This window comes from Pteropus medius, unplaced genomic scaffold (assembly GCF_902729225.1).
Source record: "Pteropus medius unplaced genomic scaffold, Ma_sr-lr_union100, whole genome shotgun sequence".
Classification (NCBI taxonomy): Eukaryota; Metazoa; Chordata; class Mammalia; order Chiroptera; family Pteropodidae; genus Pteropus; species Pteropus medius.
In genome coordinates, this window is record NW_024356333.1 from 3,382,949 (window position 1) to 3,407,364 (window position 24,416).

At 36.2% G+C, this 24,416-nt stretch overlaps 1 protein-coding gene across 1 annotated transcript in view; it reads right to left on the reverse strand.

Annotated features, from left to right (window-relative positions):
* The window catches only part of CNTNAP2 (contactin associated protein 2), a 1,613,390-nt gene that overhangs the window by 734,589 nt on the left and 854,385 nt on the right, over positions 1 to 24,416 (reverse strand). Inside the window, exon 9 of the mRNA XM_039861152.1 lies at positions 11,279 to 11,428. Within this exon, the coding sequence (XP_039717086.1) occupies positions 11,279 to 11,428 (150 nt within the window). The remainder of the gene's footprint in view (positions 1 to 11,278; positions 11,429 to 24,416) is intronic.

Sequence of the window (24,416 nt, forward strand, 5' to 3'; positions counted from 1 at the left end):
GACTAGGTGTAGCCATGTGACTAAGTTCTGGCTCACAGGACTTATGCGGAAGTGTCCTGAGCATCTTCCAGGAAGCGCCTTTAAAGAGAAGCGCTGCACTCTTCCTCCCTTCTTTCAGCTATCTGGAATGGGGATGTGACAGCTAGAGCTGAAGAAGACATCCTGAACCACAGGGGAGAAGCAATAAGCTAACCAAGTCTGAAACACAAGACACATTAGGGGCTGTCAAACAACAGTTTGCAGGGTAAGTCCAGCTACCACCTGGTTTTGTAAATGAAGCTTTATTGGAACACGACCACGTCTCTTTGTTTACATATTGCCAGAGACTGCTAGAACTGCAGAGTTGAATATGTGACCAAGATCAACTGGCCCACAAGATCTCAAATATTTACTATCTGGCCCTTTATAAAACAAACTGGGTGACATCTGAGATAGAAAAATCCATGTTTCCTGACACCGTGAAATGCCATACCAGCCCTTTCATCATATTTAAGCCATTATTAAGTTGAATTTCTGTCAAATAAAGCTGAATGTTATCCTAATACATTTATATTTTTTTATCTTAAAAGTTAATGTCATTGCTAATAGAAATTCTAATTTAACATTACTATGTGAAAATGCAAAGAAAAAACAATGCATTTAATTGATATTGATGTTTACGATTATGTCACATGTTCTCAGAGGTTTAACTTCCTCAACAATAAAAAATATATGTATATATTTAAATTTTTGAAGAGCAGAAGTATGATTGACTAAATATTCTGAAATTCTTGATGCAATAAGAAAACTTCTTTCATTAAATCTGAGACATCATGTTTGTGGATATCTTATTCTAGAAAGCAAAATCTGCCCATCGATGGGCATAAAAAATTATTAGCAACTTTAACAACGAAAATACATTTAAACACAATCTTATGTTAAAAGATTTTTATTTTGTCCATTTGTGCATTTTAAAATAATCCTTACAATTTTTATCACCTCCCTCCTTTTCCTTCACCTTCATATTTCTTGTTTTGTCTTTAGGTAACTGAATTCAGGTCTTATCCCTTTCACGAGCCTATGGAAGTTCTTCCTTCTGAAATTCAATCATGTTTTAAAACTTTGCTTTGTTTCTATAAATAAATTTTATTAAGATACACTACTTTTTCCTACTCTTCTCTCTCCATATCACCACCCTACAGGAGCATTTTTCTTTAACATTAGAGATCATTTCTGTCTAGATAAAAATCATCTCGTTTCTTCCCTAATTTATTCTTTTGTATTTCTAACTTTCCACTTAATGATATTAGCCTCACATCATTACCTAGCATTTTATTATTTTCTAATGCTGTCTTATTCTCTTTTCTAATACTTCATTTATGGAATCTAGGATTTTCATGACTGGAATCCAACAAATATCTCTTTTCCTCCTGCATTTTGATCCCCAGATTATTCCCTAAATTAGTGTTTCTCATAGTGTGAAGAGGGAACTGCAGGTACTGAGATCACAGAGCAAATAGTCTGGCAGGTCCTCAAAATAGTAAAACACGGAATTACCATATGACCCAGTCATATCGCTCCTAGGTTTATATTCAAGAGAAAGAACGTATGTGCACATAAAAAACTGTACACAGATGTTCATAGCAGCATTATTCATAACAGCCCCAAAGTCCAAAAACTGATGAATGAATAAATGAAACATAGTATATTCATATGATATACTATGCAAATAAATAGTAATAAAGTCAATCATGTTTTAAAACTTTGCTTTGATTCTATAACAAAGCTAAAATTGAATAAATCTTGAAAACATTATGTCAACTGACAGAAGCCAGTCACGAAAGAACCTATTATGTGATTTGATTTACATAAAAAGTCCAGAACTGGCAAATCTACGGACAGAATGTCGATTCGTGGTTGCCTAGGACAGGGTGCTGTAGAACAATGTGGAGTGGCTCCTAACAAGATTGGGGTTTCTACTTGGGATCAAGAAAATGACACAAAATTAGATTGTGACGATGGTTTCTACAACTCTGTGAATATACTAAAAGCCATTGAATTATATACTTTAAACGGGAGATTTTGTGACATGTGAGTCATATCTCAACAACTAGTTTTAAAAAAAAAGCAAAACAAGTCACCTGGATGTTTGGTTAAAATGTGTATTTCTGGGCCATACCGCAGACATACTTTATCAAATTTTTACTAAGAATGCAGACTAATGCTGTTTTATCAAAAAAAGAAACCCTTGAAGATTCTTATGTATATGAAGGTGCAAGAGCACGTTCTAAAACGTGTTATTTTTAAAAATGTGCAAATCCCTACCTATCAGCTCTGACTCAGTGGGTAACATTTGCACTGGCCTGGCAAACAACGGAAGTGCTCCTATGTTCCCAAGCGTCCACATCGTGGGCATCACACCTCCCCACTTCACTTGGCCTGACCCCTCGAATCTCCACCCTGAGTGAAGCCCAGAGGAAAAACCTCTTCCTTTTGATCTTTCTCATTTTTTCTACCTACAGCAGTAACTACGTATATTCCAAGAACCATTCTCCCTTGACATATATATTCTTGCCCGTCTGATTCTTTTCTTTGAAATATCAAACCATAAACCATATATACACATTGCATTCTACAGTCATGTCACTGAGTTTCAATAGCCATAGACAATAGAAAAGATTCTGAAGGTATTAAAAGATTTTCTGAGGCATCTAGATTTTCCCAGTAGTATTTCACATAGTCAGTCCACCTCTAGCAGAGAGCATCCTCCTTCGGATTTCATATCTGAACACTGTTTGGTCCAGTAAGGATCTGTGAGGGCAGAGGAGTTCTCTCTTCCCTACCTCAGGTCTCTGTGAAATGAGAGCTCGTGAACTTTTTGGTCGATGCAGACTGGGTTTGCTAGAGCGATGATCTGCAGTGTGTTTGGCAGTCATTGTATTTAACTGCAGGGAAGGGAGAGCAGAAGAACCAGCTGTTGGAGAGCCTTAGGGATCTTTTGATGGGAAAGGTATGAGAATGATAAAATTTTAGGGCCACACTCTAAGTCAGCTGATTTGAATGTTACTAGGAAGATCTTTGGCCTAAATTCTCATATCCTCATCCCCACTCTCGATATTGAAAAAGACTAGAAATTTCACCATTAGAGATTCATCTCTTTTAGAGTCCTGAAGGCCAGAGAGTCTTACAAATTCCTTATTACTATAAAATCCTCTTAGGGAGTAGATCGTAATTTGTGATTATTTGAGAGAGAGCTGGTTGCCACGATGAGTGAGCAGGAACCCAAAACATAGAGAAATTTTGAAAACAAGGTGAGAATTTAGCAAAGCTCTTTCTGATTATTTAGTGGATGAGCCAGACTGGGGAAACAAACAAACAAACAAACAAACAAAAAAACTAGCTCATTTGTAAGGCTATGATCTCCTTAAAAACACAACAATGGCAAAAAAAAAAAAAAAAAGCCACACACAGAAAAAAACTTACTTCCTGGTTCAAAGGGAAAAGTTTACATATAAATAACTATCTGCCTGAAGTTAAAACAAAACAAGCAGGCAAACAAAATAAACAAGAAGACTAGCACAACTGCAGGCACTGGATTTCATTTTGGTTTTGTTTCTTCACATATCGAATCATTGTTATTTGAATTTTCAGCGATTTAAAAAATGAATACCCTAAAATCATTTCCTCTGTTCGTTTGGTCACAGAGAATCAGGAATGTAAATAGAAATATCAATTTTATTACAAAAAAACTCAAACATTTTTCTGGCTTATAAACAAGTTCTATTAAAGAACTTTCTAGAACTATTTAGTTTTTATTTATTTGTACCATTACCCAATAACTTGGGGTGGCTAAGGAGGGGTGCAGGTCTCGTTTCCACAGACACTCTCCTGCTGAGCCCATTTCTCCCCAGACCCGCTCCAGTCAATTACTAAACGTGGCAAGAGTGTGAGAGTCAGACCATTTCTATCTGATGGGATTCTGACAGGCGATTTCCACGGGAACTGTGGCCTACACTGTCTCAGCAGTGAGACAGAATCTGAGGCTACTCCTGTGCCATCTTTTTTCCTTCCTGCTCTCCTTCCTCAGGTGTCAGACCTGTTCCTCCTTTTTCATCCCTTTATCCTTCTGAGGCATTTTGCCCAATTAAATGTCTAATTCTGTCTTGACCTCTGCTGCTTTAGAGTATCTGAACTGACATATTACTCATAAAAAAGAAGTATGAATTTGTTTCTTTGGTAAATAAAGCATTATAAAATCAACTAGATAAGATAAGCTGTAGAAATATTTATGTTCTTCAAGTAATAACTTGACATACATCACACATTTGCACCAGATGTACAAGTTGTCACAATTTTAAAATTTGGCCATTTTTTTTTTCAACTTGAGCATTTTAGATACAGAAGATAGTTCCTAAAAGACCCACACAGAGAAATCATATTTAATTTACATGTGTGTAGTTATTTATCTTATTTCCACACTAAGAACATTGTTTTTTTAGTCTAGTATTGTTAAAGTATCAAAATTAATATAAAAAGAAAAGAAAGCAAAGTGTGCTGGGGTAAATTGCCACAGGGTTAAGACAATTCTTGCAAGTCGAAGAGTTATAATTTTACGATTTTTTTCTTTGAAAAACTACTTACAATTCTGCCTGAAATCTGAATATTACCAACGCAAGCCAGTCATGAGAGCCAGAAACAGAGAAAGGCACGTAGAAAACACAGTAATTCTAACGATAATTAGTCCAAGTCATAGCTCTAATTAAATTTTACTTTTTGGAGGTATAGGAAGGTCTCTGGAATTTGGGGCTACCTAATGAATATTTTTCTATCTCCAACAGAGAACCAGTTTCTGATGAGGTTAACGTATTCCGTTTCGCTGTGCCATTCCCTCCCTCTCTTTTTGCCCTTTTCTTCTATGCACATAATTGGAAAACAAATTAAGATGACCAAAAGCTCTTTAGGAATTGAACTGAGAAAACAATGTATCTCTCCTTGTTAATGTTCTCATCACAGAAAGAAATGGCTTTAAATTTTTTCTTAAGTGGAGAAAGTATTTGGGTAAAATAGCAAATACGGATCTAAATATTTTCGTGAGCATGTAGTTGTTTTTGTACAATCAAATCCAGTTTTAGAAATTAAATAACTGAGAAAGAGTTTCTAGGTTAACTCACTACAATTACAGGAGGACGTACTCCCTGTAGCTAAAAAAGAGAGGGGAAAATCACATTAAAATGAACCAGAATGAAATAGTGAAAGCACAATAAAAAATTCTATATAAACAAAAAATTAATTGACAGGTTTGCAAGTAATAAAAGAAAAAATGAATTCCAATTATTATATAATGTTAGCCAATACAATGAAATGTACTATAACAATTTACACAAATCACTAAGGTTTGAAATTCTGAAATTTAATAAATGGTTAGTTGGTCAGAAAAAGTTGGCTCTTCCTATTAATACCAAATCAGTATTTCAAAGAGAGGCATCTTACTGAAGAGCAAGATGGGACACCGACATATTTAAATAAATGATGTTCATAACTACATAAATACAGATGGTGATTAACTTTCATTTTATTTTTCCAAAAGCAATTAACAGTGTGTTTCCTAATGCCCTCCAATCTCAGTATAGTTGGACCATGGAGAGAACAAAGGCCAAAAGGGAATGATTAGAATCAGGCCTTATTTTCAAACTGGAAGTCTATGCACTGGTCTTTACTAATATTTGTAAAGAGCATTGATTTTATAACAGTTACTTAGCTCTGAGTCACTGTCCTCCACTTATTTATTTTTGAATGGCGCCACAGTCCCCAAATCACAGACTGGATGGAGTCTCAGTTTACCGGAGCTCGTTTTAAATCAGTAGATTCCTGATCCCTGTTATATCCCACGTGTGATGCAGCAAAAAGAGCATTTGGCCATAACTTGAGACGAGAGATTTGGGAACTGATTCAGAACCCATCAAGGCAACCCAGGAAGAGGACACAGAACCGTGGAAGTGTGTGTGTGTGTGTGTGTGTGCGCGCGCACGTGCACGAGCGTGTGCGTGTTGGGGTGTTCACAGTCTGGATTATTTTGGAGGAATGACAGGTTACTTCATGGACAATACCTTCAGTGGTTTACAATGCACAGGTCAGAAGCAATTTCTAGGCGAACACTGCCGAGTGGACCCCAAGATGCAGACGGAGAAGAAGAAAGGGAAAGCACGGGGCTTCCCGTCAGGCTGACCGGTGCTACCTTCCACTCCTTTTTGCATACATCCCACCTGTCGCCTTGACTTCCAAAAACGTATTCAGAATTGATCATTCCCCACCCCCTACACTGCTACAACTTAGTCCATCTCTCTTTATCAGGATTATTGCGATAGTTTCCACTACTCTCTCATTTAACTATAGTCTTTTTCTCAAAATAGCGGCCTAAGAGATCATTTTAAATGACCCCACCTCACCCAGAGTACAAGACTTCACAGCCTGCCTCTGGCTGCGCACATTCCGAAAGCTAGGCCAGACTCCTTTCCTCGAGCTTCCGTCACTCACCAACGTCACATTCTGTTCAACGGCCTCTCTTTTTCCAGTTATGGGACCCTAACTCCTTGTGATGTGTTTCCTCATCCCCTTGAGCTCTTTGTTCAAATGCCACCTGAACTGGGGCATGCCCTGGCCACCCTATTTAACAGGGCAGTCCTCGACATCCGCTCTTAAGAACTTCTCATCCCTTTCTCTGATTTATTTGCTCCTCAAATATATTCAATTTATCAATTTATGATCTCTACTGGAATGTAACTTTCTGAGAAAAGTATTTTTCTGATTTGGTTACTGCTGTAGCATGAATAATACTGCCATGTTTTAGTAAATATTAAGTGAAATGACTTGAATCCTAGCTCTACTAACTCTTGTCATACATTACTGCACTCAGATAAAAAATTCATCTGATCTGATAAACAATTATTTAATCTTTAAGACTCTGAGAAGTCATACCTGCCGCATAGGCTAATGAAATACCAGTGGCTGTTCTATGCCAGCATAATCAGGACCTCTTACCTAAATTGTTTTGGGGAGGAGTAGGTGGCAGAGGCTGACAATCTAGGTGGGGATAAGAAATCTTCTAGCCTCTTGTGCAGGTAACTATAAAATGTATCCAGTGAAATTAACAGGTCCTAAACTGATGAGCTTAGATTTGTAACTGGGAAGAGATGTGCTCTTTTACTAAACTTTATCAGCCCATTCCTATGAGGCTCAGGCCACCTCTCAATGCCATCTTTTTGTCCTGCCACCTCCACCTGGGTTGGCATTTCCCTGACAGCTGCCTCCCGTTGCCCCTCACCCATGTTCCTTATAACTCCTTCTGATAAGACTGGCTCTGGAACTTTCTTAACATTTCTCTTCAGCCATAATTCTCTCTCTTTTTAAATAAAAACAATGGGGATAATAAAATTACCAAACCTGAGAAAGTACAGAAATTTAAAAACTTTTCCACTCTCTTGTGCCCATGGCCCCTGGCCTGTATCAGAAGGTTTATTTCCAGGTAAGTAATCAACAAACAAATTTAGTTATTTTGTTTGTTATTGTTTTTGATTATTAAAATTAATAAAGTGCTATGAAAAGGAATTCCAGTTGGGAGGCAGAAAAAAAGTTAAAGCAGCTAAAATACCTTTTGCTGAAAAAACACCCCAAATGAATAATCTCTTTTTTTTCTGTGAGGGTCGCAGAGGAGAACTGCACCCTTTCCTGGGGTTGGCAGGGAGCAGGCGTGCAGAGAGCGAGCTCTGCATGGGAGCGACACAGCCCTGCCTGTGACTGCACACGCAGCTGCATGCCTAGCACGTGGTTTGAAACCTCGAACGTCCCCTAGAAGGGGCTGTCTCTGCGTCAGTTATGGAGAGACTCAAGGTAACCTGGAAAGGCTGGCAGCGTTTAGCAACCCAGGGTCAGGCCCTGGGTTTACCAGGTTATGCTGTGTAATGTGAACAAAGCAGACTCTATTGCTTTTTAATAGATGAAGAAGGTAAGATAAATTATAATAATGATCCCAAATCAAGTGTGCATGATTCACACCTCATTTTTTTTAACAAAATCAATTTTTCTTTCCACTATACTAATATTTCTTAAGATGGTTTCATTATAACCTCTGCAACTTATTTTAAATTTTCAGCACAGACAGTATGAAGGCATGTGTGCATGTATGTGCATGTGCGTGCGTGCGTGTACTTCAAGTCTGGAGGCAGCTAGCATTCTAATCAGGAAGCCATGCGCCAGAGGTGGCCATGAACATTATGTCAGAAACGGCTCAACTCCAGTGGCGGCTACTCCAGGTTTTCTGCTCTCTGCTCCTATGATCAACTTACTGAATGCCAAACTGGGTGTCCTTTGATGAAACTGGTTTGTTAGTTAGCAAAACTGTTACTAATATTAGGAAAGAAATCTCAATGGTGAAATTAAAGATATTAAAAATAGGTAGTTTGGCAAAACATCTCTTAGAGACATCCACAGCTGGTATAAGATGGTAGAAGACTCCACTGAGGCCTATGATCTGAGCCTTGAAGAAAGTTCTAGAGTTTGGATGACTTCATGATCCTGTTCCAGCTACCAACTTAGGAGGCCCTCTGTTGCCTCGCACCAACTTTGAGTGCGGCTGAGTCCTACTTCTAAAGTAATGCCACTGCTGCTTGAAGGGAACATTTTAGTCAAGGTACAGCGAGTCAGAGGTCTAGGACTTCACCGAGCTTACGGAAGAGTCTGCATTAACAGTGCTGTGCGGACTTGCTATAATCATTCATTTAATAAATATCTATGTGAGTGCACTAGACCTTGGCCTGTGACTTCTTTTCACTGCTCCATGGTGGTAAAGTTACTTGAGAAGAGCTATTTCTTATTTACCTCACGTTTCAGTGGCTGGCATCTTTAAAAGAGAATCTAAAAGAATGTGTATGCAAATTGGCTAAGGTCAATCTATAATTCTGTTCCTCAGATCATTTGTGTCAGAATCACCTGAAGTTTCAAATTCCTCAATTTCTCGGCATCTGCATTTTAACATTCTAGGGGCGGGGCTGCTAACCTAAGTTGTAAGGAGTTCCCCTAGTGGTTTTCATATACTCTGAGGACTCAGCTAATGAAGATATAACCAAGGAAGATCATGACCATTTGCCAACAGCATTTCTCAATAGCAGATCAAAGACCCAAGAAGGAGGAAATATGCTCCTGACTGCTGGGTTTGAAAACCAAAATCTGTAAAGCAACAGTAAATAGCAAACTATAAAGCCTTCATCTCCTATAAAGTTTGTGCCATAAATTTGTGGTTATAGCTATTTGCTTACCCATCTAGATGGAAATAGATCAAAACTGGCTGTAGGCATCCAGCAATCTCATCCATGGCCAAAATATTCCACTGTCATTTGGATGGGTAGAAGTTATCAATAGCTTTCCAACTGACTACTGTGCTGCACTGTCTATGGCAGCAATGAACACTTGGCCCAAAGCCCATCATATTAAATATGTCTTTGGATGAAAATCATTCTGGCTATTGGGCTACTTTTTCTCACATCAATAAGCTCCAGTTTATTCACACATAAGACATACTGTCTGACTCTCATCCACTCATCAAATATGTATTGAGAGCCTTTTTAAACTTACGTAATTTTAACTTCCAACAAATACCATGAAAGATTAAAGAAGCAGAGGTCTAGATCAGGACCTTCTGTCTCCGAGTTGTTACTCATCACTGTCACGTCGCAGAGGGAAGAAACGCCCTGGTACCCGAGTCAGAGCTCCTGAATTCAGGTGCTGGACACGAACTCAGTGGCGAGTCAGTAAATATCCTAGGGCTTTTACTTCTTTTAGACAACAGGAAATAAAATGCTTGCCTTGCCTCTTTTTCATTAGTTTACTAATTCACTCACACGTCTCACACGTATTTATTTGTCATCTACTATATTCCAGGTATTTTTCTAGGACCTCAGGGAATACAGTAAGGAACAAGGCATATAAGATCACTGCTTAATAATTAGAAAAATGTATAAATGCAGGAATATAAACATATATTTAAATAAACAGATAAACATATGCGAATATTAATATATTTTTGAGGCAAATATATGTGCACATATATTTTCTAAAGTTTAAATCAAAGCCTTTTCTAAGGATGCAATGTATTTTTTTAGATCTCACATTGTATGATTTAAGATGAGAAAGGCAATAATCTAATGAAAGATATATTGCTCTAAACAACAAACCTTTAATAAAAGATGTCTCCATATTTCACTAATGATAAAAAAATCGACTTCTGGCAGGGCGCCTTCCACAGGATAGGAAGCGTGCTAGGTTCACGCTGCAGAAGCTATCATTAAAAGAATCTTCCTTTTTACTCGTCTTTTCATTACTTAAGAACCAAGATACATGTGATCAGATGGCTTCTCATGGAAGGCAGTCTGAAGTGGGCAGTATCTAATATGGTCCCAATGACCCTTGTCTCCCTGTGCAATCCCCTTCCTTTAAGTGTGGGCTGGATTTAGGGACTCATGTCTAACCAGCTGTACATAACAGAACTGATGGAATGTCATTTCCAAAACAGAATTATAAAAACCTTTGGCTTACATCTTGGAAACTTTCTTGCTTACTGGCCTTCCTCTCCTGTCCCCTTCCCTTGGATCCCTTCCTCCCCTCCTCCCCATCCCTGCCCCTCAGCCCAACCACCAGGAGGAGAGGCCACTTAAAGATGAGAGGACCTGAAGGGTCAGAGCCTTGGGAAGAACGAAGGCACCTCAGCCAAGAACCAGCATCAACCGTCCATTGAGCGAGTGCATCCTCTTGGAAGCAGACCCTCCAGCCCAGTTAAGGCTGCGAATGATGCAGCCACATCCAACCGCTTGGGTACAAGCTCATGAGAGACCCTGAGCCAGAGTCTCCCACTTACTGAGTTCCTGATCTAGAGTAACTGTGGGATAACGTTTGTTGTTTTAAGCCAGTAAGGTCTGGAGTAATTACTTACACAGCAATAGGTGACTAATACATAATGCAAATACCTGACTCTTGAGGATAGTATTATGAGATTGAATCAGTTTGAAACCTATGCTTTATAACTCAAATATATGAATTAGACTTGAAGAATATGATGACATCATATTAATTCCTTTATCATGAAGAAACATACATTTGCCACTCTTTTTAACTGAATGGGATTAGAGTTTGTTTTTTCATGAGATCTACTGAGTTCACTGAAACAAATATAAATACTTTCTAATCAAACTTCATTAAAACTCTGTTTTTAGCAACGTAATAGTTACCAATAAAAAACTGGTAATCTTACCTCCAAAGAAGTACTTCTCGCCAGTTTTAACTTGAAGAGGACTATTAGTGCGAACTGCTGATGCCTCATCGCCATCGATGGTGAGAATAGCAAAGTTTTCCTTAGCTAGGAAACGAACCTCATGCCACTGTCCATCGTTCAACCCAGAACCTGTTAAGTACAAAATCAGAGTCAAGTTATTGTCTTAGGATGGTTCAGTTTAAAACAATTTTTATTATCAATAAAGTCAGAACTTTACAAATAAAAATTGATATATTTTCATCTAGGAAAATCTGGTGATACTTACAATCGATATCTCATGTTTCTTTAACATTATAAGAGGTTTTATTCTCCACTGAACCAAATAAAGCATAATATAACCCAGTCTAAGGAAACAGTACTAATGTGCCATTGGGGTACTTGGGAGAATGAATGGAGTGAATAAAGTTGTCTGGGAGGTGATGATGAACTACTTTAATTTAATAACTTATTTTCTGGTTAGCTTTACTAGACTCTAATCTCATATAAGAAAATGGGTTTATGACTTTTGTCTAATATCTCTGTTTTTATAAGCTTTTTAGTACTGTTATGTTTTCTCAATAACCACGTCTGGCAGATACAGTTTATATAAATTAAGGACTAAAGAATAAGTGTGTGAGTATGGACAGTTATTGGTGCTAATTGACCACTAATAAGCTTGGGAAATAATACCAGAATTAACTGATCATTTATAAATATGGTATCTTTCTAATGAAGTAGGTTATATCTAAACAAATAAAATAAAATAAATAAATAAATCAACAACTCCCACCCCTAACAATATCCCACTGCCGCCTCACACAAAAATCTTCGGAAACAGAAATTCTTTTAAGCTCTCCATTACACTGACGATAATTTAAAGTTTCTGTTTAATTTGTGTCCATTTTATGAAGCATAATTAGAAAATTAAGGAGCATACAGAGGAGGACAGCCATTGAACATCAGTATCTGGAAAGTTTAAGAAGCACTAAGAGACCGAGAAGTCTACGAGGCTCAGAGTGGCCTCCTTCTACCTTACGAAGGCCTACGCTGTGGCAAAGGGAGGATACTCTGTTCTAGTCTGCTCCAGGCAGAATAATCTAGGTAGGAGTTACTTGAAGATACACTTCATGTTTACAAAAGAGAAGTCTAGCAAGTAAAGGTATCCAAAAATGGAATGAGAGTAAATTAATGAAGCACTGATGACGGCTTCTGGCTTCTGATCAGAGGTGTGCAAACATCCACTTATAGGCCGAATCCAGTCTGGGGCCATCTGTTTTTGTACAGCCTGAGAGCTAAAAATAGTTCTCACATATTTAAACAGTTGCAGAATAAAATGAATAATAACAGTAAATTACATGTGAAACTTACATAAAATTCAAATTTTAGTGTCCACCTAAAATTTTATTAGAATACAACCAAGCTCACTTGTTGACATACTGTCAAAAGACAGACTCAAATCAACAGTGGCTGTAGAGACTCCATTGCCCACGAAGTCCCAACTATTTATTGAGTGGTCCTTTACAGAAAAAGCATAAACTACTGGTTGGCGTGTGCTATTAAACAGAAATACCATTAAGAAAAAAGTTAAAGCCTGTTGACACTTAGAAGATAGTCACATATAGGTAGTATATGCTGATATACTGGTAAATATCATTATAAATAATCCCTCCCTCAGGTATTTTTCTTAGAATTTTCAAGTTTTAATTTAGTAATACACATTTGAGCATATTTTATTTCAATGGAGGAAAACAGAAAATCGTTGCTTTAAAATGATTAACACTAAATAATTTCCAAACTATGAAATGTATAATACATATGAATATATACATATATAATAGTTTTGCACTGTGAAATTACTATGCAAATGTAAAATCTTATTCTAAAATTAAAATCAGTTAGCTGTCTGACAAGTGGTAGTGTTTACTGAAATACTTCCTTCTCAAATAGGTCACTTTTGGGTTCACCCACAGAACTGATGCATAGAAGACTATCTTCACCATAACATTTTTCTTTAAAGTATGAAACTGGGTTTAATGTTGATTAATCACACAAGAATATGGTTTTGATTTTGGTTTTTGCCTTTAAAATGTTATGAATACTGCTTTGAAAAGCAATATTTGGGCATGGATCTCAAGGACATCAATGTTACAAATGTTCATTTCCTAAATAATCACTCATGCAGAAGAAGTCACTTGTAAGTTATAATCGGCTGACAGAACATCCTGTTCTAAATAGTAGACCAGAGAGCCCTTCTAAAAAATCCTACAAAAATTTCTTCTTCACGAAATTAATTTATAAACGAAGACTGTTGGCTTAATTGTTAATGGCAAAAGGTCTATAATTCCAATTAGATTAAAATTAAAAATGTACTTTATTTATTTCAAGAAACAATTCAGTAATTAAACTAGAGAAATTGGATCGCAGATAAAAGCAAGTTTTGTTGATAGTAGCCATTGCTGCATCTGAGCTTGAACTGTGATTTCTATTCATTTTGACTCCAATTATTATTTTTAACTTTTAATGCTAATGATCAAGAGGTGCCTCAGCAATCTATGATAGAAATGGGCCTCCAAACATAATGAAGTTCATTTTTCAGTGGGGCAAGAATGATCTAATTGCTCAAAATATGCTGCTGCTTTTAAATTTTGTTCACCTGCATGTTATAAAAAATAATGGCCTAAAGGCTCTCTCTGGAGAAGAATCTAATTTCATGATCTCTGATATGTATTTATAGATATACCGTTCTAAACTCTATGTAACAGTCAGTCTGCTAAGTACTTTCCTTGCATTTTACTCATTTATAATTCACAAAGCATTTTAAAAAATTATTGTCCCCAATAAACAGGTGAGAGAATCAAAGCATCCTATAACTAATAAAGAGCAGAACGTAGAATGAGAACTCAGATATATCTGGTTCCAGAGGCTGAATTCTTATAAACAACAAACAGAAACAAAACCAACAACAAAACACGTTCATTATATAGCTTGTGTGGATCCGTGATCGGAGTCCTCTTATACTATGTGTGTATGCACACGCACGCGCGCACACACACACACACTTCCATTTGCCACCACCCCTGGACATGAGCTCGATTTCTGGAGATATTCTTGTCTCATACAGCATTAAGGTTGTGAATAAACTGAGACATCTCAAGTTTCACCTGTCAGCTTTCAGCATTTGCACCATCAGATTTCTGTTGTATTGGAATATCCCACATGCTACATCTCTTTTAGTATTTTCTTACAAGAACTAATATTCTTCCCTTAAAATTGTAATTAGAATGGAAATTTTATAACATAAATTTGAGAAGCAAATGCTAGCATTTTTTTCCCCAAGGCACATTAAAATAAGCCCATGAGTATTTATTTAAATCATCTCTGTACTTTGTGAAACTCTGAGCAAAGAGAACTGTGTTCACTCTTTTTACTTTATAATGGGGGGAACAAGCTATCTTGCTAGTCTGTAGAGCTGAGACTGTAATCCACACCTTTTGACATTCGAACAGTAATTTTCCCCACTATTCAGAACTCAGCCATTGAGATCTTATGGTGAGAAAAAAAAGGGTGCCATAGTTTCAGCATATTTCATCTCTGTCTGTGTGCATCCTCTGCAGTGCAAAGAAGACTCAAACAACTCTGTATGAAACACAGACTAAAATATGTGAGCGCTCCTGCAAACTTGCTCCAAAATGTGTTTTGCCTTTATCATTTACTGGACCATCTGTCACTTGCAGAAAGTAGTATAGAATTAGTTTTGTTTCAGTGAAGCAATAAGGAATAGACTCGTTAAGACATTTTAAAATTAACAATATTGTTTAATAATTTTAAGTTGTTTGAAGTGGGACATGCATGAAATTCAATACTATATGAAATGTACTCAGAATACCGTAGCTGATCAGATTGTTGCTGTAACATATAAACTTACAATACCAATATAGTTATTCAGAAAAAAATGTATTGTCCCATTTCATTAGAAATTTGTGAGTCATTATTAACAAAGAACACATAACTAAACAGGATTAAAGCGCTTCTCATGTGCTGTTAGAGTTGTTTTTCCTCCTCTCATTATTCCAGAGCTAATGAACATCTCAGGGAATGGAGACACGCACCTAGGACCCATACCTCTGATGCAGTGGGTTCCTGGTGGCTGGACAGTGGCTCAAGACCACACCAAAAAAGGATGCTGGTACTTGTCTTAAAAAAAAGAGACCCTTGTCTCACATGGTTAACATCTCCTGAGAGCCTCATATATGTCTGTCACCATGTACACATACTGTATATGTCCCTTACTGTATTGGCTCCTCTCAGTAGTGAGCAGCAAAATAGCAGAAAGGCAGGAAAGAATGGTGGTTAGGAGGGCTGATCCAGGAACCAGACTGCCTGTGTTTGCTCTAGCTCTTGATAACCTAGTCAATTTATTTAACCTCTTTGTGCCTCAGGCTTCTCTGCTCTAAAATGCAAATAACGGTATCCACTTTGTAGATTTCTTTTGAGGACTAGATGAATTAGTGTTTGTATTCATTAAAACAGTGCCTGGCACCTAGGAAGCAGCATATCTGTAAAATTAGATTAAAACACAAAGAAGCTTTGATCCATCTCATTTTATAGAAAAGGAAGCTGAGACAAGTTGAGTCCCTATTCTTTGGGCTTATTACCTCAGAATTACAAACAAATACTGGTGTATTTGTTATAAATAGCCTTCTAAACAAGACAGCAATGTACTAAGTCTTAACAAAGTGAAGTTCATGGACATTCACATATGACACAACTGGAAAAAAAAGAGTAAGTCCTCATGTCATGCTAATGGGCACCATGTCCAGTGACAGCATTAGACATGGAAAAAATGCCTGTATTCAAATGACTTAGACAAAGGTAAAGATGATTTGTTTTGCAAAAGTGTGTTGCATGGCTCACAAGTTATGACAATGACATCGATGTTAAAACTGCATGTAAAGAAATTAGAACAATTATTTCCAAAGAGAGTAGAAAATGACCGTTCAAACGTATTCATGTATATAATTTTAAAGGCACATAGTAATTAAGTAAATATTATAGACATTTTTGCCTATGGCACTAAAAGTTTATATGTCCAACCTGGTCAAGAGGTACTCTTAATTATCTTGCTGGGAAAATGGGGGATTGCCCTGCATTTGGGGTCATATTCTACTCAGGAACAAATGAAACATGGCCCCATGACAGACTGAGAGAGGATCAGAACAGGGATGACTGATGTATAGACACCCTCAGAGAGGTAGACTGGCATAATGGTCAAGAGCGTGGACTTTGGAGTCAGATGTCTGGATATGAATCTCTTTTCTGCTCACCTAATCATAGCTGGGCCTTTAGTGAGTCAACCTCTTTATGCCTCAGTTCCCTTTTCTATTAAATGGGAATCACAAAAGCATCTGCTTCGCAGGGTTGTTTTAAGGATTAAGGGTATATATTATCATTTAGAATAGAGCCTGGCACATAGTTAGCACTCAATAAATATCAGTTATTGTTTCTTATTCAGTGAGTGAGCCTAGCTCTCTAAATATCAGCCTGAGTTGTTGTACTTTAACTTTACACACAGCCATTACCTATTATGAAATGATTAAAATTGGCTTACTTTATGAACAAATACCCTCTTTTCCCATATAAATCCAATAATATAATATTATTGTTGAGGAATTGGAATATTTGGGGAGATAGCTCTCAATATGTCTCTTAATATCAGAGTCAACAACTTTTAAAGCCAATTTTGAGCAAAATACGTATCTTTTTAAAAACTAGATTATTCAATAGATGTGGTTCTGAATGTCTGTGTAATATTTCCAAAAATTAAATCCAATTTCAAGCAAGGATTTCTCATGGTGACTTTGAGGAGACTGATATAAACTCGAGTGTACATTTTCCAAAACATTTTTGTTTTTAAAAATATATATTATTGCAATAGTTTTGGTTTAATTTTACACTTAAAGATTATTTGATATTACTTTATAATAGATACCTGTAGTTCTTCATAAATGCATAACAATAAAAACTTTTCAAATTTTCTTTAAATAATGAAATCGATATTTTTACAAAGACATTTTTTAACCTGAAAGCAACATTTTTGAAACATTATTCTAACTTCTGGACTTAATTTTTTCATAAGATAACTCAATTGTTTTATAATATTTTCTCTAACATCTCCCTAACTTATAATTGTTAGAAAAATCTGTTCTGTATGCAAATGGAAAATGTTAATGAAGCATATTCTATCTAGCTGTCTTTCTAATGGTATTATTGCTAAAGTGAGACTCTTGAGGTGGTTGCTTTGATGGAACTAGAAGAAACAGATGTTACTCTTATTAGAGACGAGAAGAGACTAGTTTAATGAATATTGAAAAGAAGTATTTAGAATATAGTAGCAAACCAAGATAAAACATCTGTTTGAAAATGCTTCAAATAAAATTACAGTGACTACAGTTTTCGATCTTTTGCTCAACATTCAATCTTGAGAGAAAACTTTCCTAGAGTATGAATGCATCTTTAGGCAGTTATGTTGTTCTTTGACGTGCTAACAATATATCTCATAAGTTATTATTTATCTATTTATGCAATAAAGAGAAAAGGGAATATACAACTCTATATAAATATGCCATGTACTCCTTATATTATCTACATAAATTTCTTATCATTAGGAAATTAATCCAATTTAATCTTGCTCATTTCTACATGCCAATTCAATCCATCTTTTTTACATGTATGACCATCTACAATCTGACAGAATATGCAATGAAGTGCTTGGGCAGGCATGAAATACTTTTTTTTTTTAAGCTGAAGAAATTGCCAAATGCTTTTCTGTATAGGTATGGGCAGAAAGTCAGCTTGGAACATGTCTTTTCTGAAGAGGCACTTAAATGGGACCTTTAAGTTAGACAAATACCCTGGGGAGAGCACACTGCATGACATTTTTCATGAGTTGCTAGAAATGACCCCTTTGTTTACTTAATATGTAGAACTGTAGGGATGGGATAGATTCTTTTCTGACACCCAGAATCTTCTGAGAGAGAAAGGGCCCAGATTAACAGATTTTTATCACCTTGTCTGTATGACAGAATAATTTGGGGAATTTTTAAAGTTCCATATTGAAACCTTCAAATCATTGCCAAGAAAATTAAAGATCTAAATAAATGGAGATCTAAATAAACCAAAATACTAACATTAGTCTTTGTAGAAAAAGAAATACAAGATTCTAAAATGTATAAGGAAACACAAAAATTCTTAAATATTCAAAATAATTTAAGAAACCCAAATTAGAAGACTTATTATATGATTCCAAGACTTGTTATAAAGCTGTAATAATACAGAAAGAGATCAGAAATAGAGCCACACATATGTGGTCCACTATTTTTTGACAAAGGCGCTAAGGGAATTCAATGGAGAAAAAAAGGTATTTGATTTTTCAAAGAATGAAGCTTTAACAACTGGATAAGTTTAGGAGGAAAATGTATCTTGATTTCTACTTTACGCAATACACAAAAATTAATTCTAGATGGGTTTTAGACCCAAACACAAAGGCCTTACTATAAAGCTTCTAAAAGATAACAGAATATCATTAGGACTTTGGGGTTAACAGAGATTTCTCAGGACATCAAAATCACTAGATAAGTTGGGCTTCATCAAAACTGAAAATTCCTGCTCATCGATAGACATGATTAAGAAAAATTCAAGGCAAGACAGAGTGTAAAAAGCAAATGAAACAAAAAACCCACATATATTTCATAATGGAACATACTAACAGCTCTTACAAGTCAATAATTGAAAAAAAAAGTGGTCAAAAGTGACATCACAAATACAGATATATTAATTATATATAAGCACATGAAAAATCGCTTTATATCATTAGTCATTAGGGACACTAAACCACAAGATATACAATTTTACACTTGCTTGAGTGGCTAAAAATCAAAAAGACTATCTAGGATCTGGATCATATATTCCTGAACTCTCATATATTCCTGATGGGATATAAAACTGTACGACCACTTTGGAAAACTCTGGCAGTTTAAAAATATAAATATTATTTAATGTGGACCCCAAATGTAGTGCTTTAGTGCTGTTTAGTGTTCCCAAGTGCAGGAAGGCTGTGATGTGTCTTACTAATATGTACGTTAGGTAAGCTTCTTTCAGGTATAAGTTATAATGCTGTTGGCTGTTAGTTCAGTGGTAATGAATCGATTTATGTAGTAAACAGGTAACTTAAAACAGAAACACATAAAACGAGGTCATGTAATGATCAGTTGATGCAAGTGGTGTGGCCGAGGACTGCAGGAACCTAACCCTACATCTCTCGCAGGAGCAAAGGTTCAGAGTCCACTAATTCGGTGTTCCAGTGGCAACCTGGAACATTGCCACCACGTGCCGAATGGATTTAGGGAGCAGGCGTGAAATCGGGCGGACTGATCAGGAAGCTCTTCCAGTAGTTAGGCCAAGAGATGACGGAGGCTTGGATTGAGGTTGGCAGCGAAGAAAAGTAGTCCAATTTGCCATGTGTTTTTGTAGGTACCATTGTCAGGTCTTACTCATTAATGGGTTATTGAAAAATTGAGAAAGAAAGACTTGTGGCTTAAGTAATGGAGTGGAAACCAATGCCACTTAACTAATGGGAGACTGGGGAAAGGAGTCGGGCTAGGGTGTGTCCATTAGAAACCAAAGCAGAGGTGCCAGGCAGACAGTTGTGTGTGGAGCTTAAGAAAGAAGTGAGGCCTAGACATAGAAAGCTGATGGCATGAGCATAAGTCGTGAGGCTTGCTAAGGTTACCTAGAGAGAGAACTGAGACAGAGAAGAGAGGTGGAGTGCTCTAAACTTTACAAGGTGGAAAGAGGATGAAGGCCCAGGAAGGAAGACTCAAAAAGAGTAGCCAAGAGAAACAGGAAAGAAACGTGAAAATGTGATGAGATTGTTTCAAGAAGGGACCAGCTGGATCTTGTAAATGTTTCTGAGACATCGAATAAAACAAGTATAAGAAGTGAACATTAAATCTGAAATTTGGAGGTCCAGACATTGGAGTGGGGTGAGGAGACCATGGTAGGTGGGGGATGCAAAAAAGCAAGAATGTACAATCCTTGAGTAGTTTAGCTTTAGAGAAAAATAATTTTGACTAAAGGTTTATGTTGAAAATCTGAAGAAAATCACAAATCTCATCCGAAGAAAAATCCTAATTTCTAGATACTCAAAATTAACATACAATTTCAGGAGTTTAGCTTTTCATTTGGATTACGAACCCTGGTTTGTGTAACATCTTTTCATTGCACTATCTGTCTTTGCTGGGCAATGAGAATATTACTAATGAATTCATTTATGCTTTTTGGAGTCATTACTCTTCTTAGATTTTTTTCTACTTAATTGCTTATAGGTTATAATTTGTTCTTTTTTTAAAATAAACATGCCAGTGAATTAGTTTTAAACTTAAATATTTATTATTGCTTATAGTTACTCGTTTCTATTTTAAATAGTTGTAGTTGTAAAATTATTATTATACCATTTTGAGAAAGTAAATTGTCATTGTTATTAATATTACAATGTATTTCTTAAATCTAAATTGACTAAGTCGTACTTAGTTAGTCCTTTATCTTTGTTTCACTTATGTCTCTGATAAGTTGTAGTATCTTACAATTTTCTTTAAAGGCACAGAATCATTCTCGTATGTAGGAAATTAACACTGTCCAAATGGCAAGGACATTCAAGTCAATTTCTCTTTTTCTGAGGGCATACCTATGTGAAACACTGTAGAGTATATAAAAATAAATATGATTCCTGGTCTCAGGAAGTTTGTCGTCTTATACCACCTAATGAGATTTAAATATTTAACATACACTTTGATAATTTCTATGAAACATTTCCTTATACTTTATAAACTAGAACTGTATGGCATAGGAAAAAAAATACACAGAGAACCACAGAGTAGGAGATGATCTGATATCCAGCTGGGGATCCCTGACAGGAGTTAATCTCAAATGTAGGCATTGCCTCACTTTCTACAGCTTAACTGTAATATGCTGTTGAAACTGTTCATCTCCCATCCCCCTGGCAGCTAGGGAAGTTAATATTAGAATGATTACAGAGTACATTACCAATGCAATGTCCCCAAAGCACATAGTTCCTGTCTTCTTACACAATAAGAAGAGAGCTACATGACACTATTGGTCGATGACTTCAATTCTGTCACGTATTACAGAAATGATGCAGAAAGAATATCTTACAAAAAGAATAATAGAAACACCATAAGTTATGATAATGGCAATTGAGCTTAGGTTAATTCTTGAATCCATTTTCTCATTTTTTAAAATTTCGATAACAAATTAAAAACTTAAAATGAATAACTGTCAGAATTTAAGATTGGCTTTCTTTAAACAGTGTGTCATGAAACTCCCACTTTCCTGTTGAAAGTGGTAGTTTCATATTAACCATAGAAGACCGTGATTTAAGTGGCTTTGATTAAATAGAGGCTTTTTAGATCTGTGTATTCTGGATAACTGCAGTGAGAATACTGTTTTTAAGCTGGAGAGGTTATCCAGCTTCTCAGGGGCTCAGAAATTCATGAGTACAAAGAATAATCATGATCAGGTCCTGCCAAAGAACAGCGATATTAAAATGTTATGTTGAAGTACAATCCTTGATGAGTATAAATCATTATTTTTAAATTGCATCATAAAATGCATAATTGAAACATAGTTTCTCATTTCAGACAATTCTGTGTTCCTCCCCTTTAATAGAACTCTTTGTTTTTATACCTGCCACTGAATAACTTTTATCCTTTACTCAAAGCAGTACCTAAATAACATATACAGGTAACAGACATAGGCAAAAAATCAGTCTCTACCTTTCACAGGTAGCTATTTTTCTGCAAAGCTCTCTATTACTTTTTCTACTACGTGACTCCTAGCATGAGAGGTTGCTTTTGTGTATTTCAGCTCAGTCATTTCCTCCAACTGGGCTATTAATGGGCATTGAACCATGAAGGGCACATCATCATATATTTATAAACTACTTACTCTCTTCGGCAATCTTCAATTCAAAAACAATTCTTTTTCAGTGTCAACTGCTTTTGGTAGTTTTTCTCATTTTTGGTGGCAAAACAGGAGTGGAAAAATATTACATGTGAGTACATTAAAATAATATTTGTATGAATAAAGTTTCATATATATTTAGTTACAAATTTATTCTAGCCATCCATTCTTGTGGATTTTAACCTGAACATGACAGGTATTGGACAAGATTAAAAACTAAGACTAATATATTAAAAATTAATATTTTTATATCATAAATTTAAAAAACATCGATTTACTTTTTAGGATGGTTTCATGGACTGGTATTGTACACATAAGTTGAGCATGTGTATTTGAGTATGTGTGCAGAGATATGTGATATTTACTACATGACACATAAGATCGGAGTGCAGTGTGATACACTAAAAGAGAGCTCGGTTGGAGTCTGAATAGAATGGACACTAATATTACCTAAGAAAATCACTTTATGTCTCTGGACCAGAAATTCTTGTCGCTAAAATGAATGATTCATACCGGCCAATTACAAGATTCTTCTCAGCTCTGGACACTTAAAATGAGACTGAAATACATTCATGTGCTGTAGAGGGGAGTAGAAAACCATTGGCAATGTATCAATTTGAAAAAACAAAACAAAACAAAACAACGTTATGTAGCGCACATTAGTAAAATAAATAGTTCCATAGCTGAAGTTGATTATTTTGTTCTATAAATCGGCACTTGCCCTGCTGGACGACTCTACACTGCAAACACAATGGGCACAGCAGACCCAACGCAGATTAAAGGGACTGCGTCTCAGGTGAAAGGGAAGAATTCACACTAAGTACAGTCACTTACATTTTGTGTTTAGTATAGCGCTAACGTTCTGCAGATGAACAATGATCATCGTCTTACTACTAGGTCATGTCCTATCTAAAGATAACGTTAATAAGGTCCATAGATGGATTTTTTTCTCATCATACAGAGTATGTGTATTTCATTAGTATTTAATGAGCATTGTTTATGCTCATTAGTGTTGATTGCTAGATGAGCAATCTTCTAGTTTCAGGAGTCCCCAAACCGTGGGCTGGGAACTGATACCGGTCCATGGCCTGTTAGGAACCGGGCTGCACAATAGGAGGTGAGCGGCAGGCAAATGGGTGAAGCTTCATCTATATCTGCAGCCGCTCCCCAGCACTAGCATCACCACCTCAGCTCCACTTCAGATCATCAGGCGTTAGATTCTCATAGGAGCACCAGTACCTGGTGCCAAAATGTTGGCGACCGCTGTTCAATTAACATCAATTATTGAATTCAGAAGCAATCTGGGGTGTTGGTAACGTTCTGTCTCTTGATCTGGGTACTAATTATACAGGTGTGTTGGGTTTTTCAAAAAGTTCATTGAGCTGTACATCCACGATTTTATACACTTTCTGTATGTATAGCGTAAAGGAATACTTTGGAGAAAGTGCAGGTTCGCTAACAGACCATCACAATAAAGTGAGTTCTAATATTTTTGCTGATAGAGGGTCTTCCCTTCCATTTGTAAAAAACACAGTATCTGTGCAGTGCAAAAAAGCAAAGAGCAATAAAATGAGGTATGTCTGTATATCAATAAAAGTTGAAAATAAAGCAAGAGTCTATATAATATATAATCTCATTGAAATATCTTAAAAATGGTGAAAATATGGAAGTTGCTATTATCTTTAAAGTCATGAGATAGATGTGCAGTGAAGCCATCAAAAATTTATGAAGTGTGCACACAGCTGTAGAATATTAAAACAACAGCAATTTAGAAAAACTGACAGCTATCAATACCATTAATTTAACATGAAGTGCGGCATACAAGAAAATCAAAGCTTTTATTGGGAAACTATATTAAGGTTGACAAAGACTTCATAAACATATTGAGGGGACTTCAGGACACTTTCAAGGGCTTCAAAAAGTGATGTCACTTTTGAAATTATGTCTAATTTCATTTCTAAATTTAAGGGCTTTCCTTTCTTTGATTAATTTATCAACCATGACTGCAACTCTTTTGTGTCTCACAGATATAGGGAACACACACAGTTTTAACTCATAAGAAAAAAAAAAAAAAAAAAAAAAAAAAAAAAAAAAAAAAAAA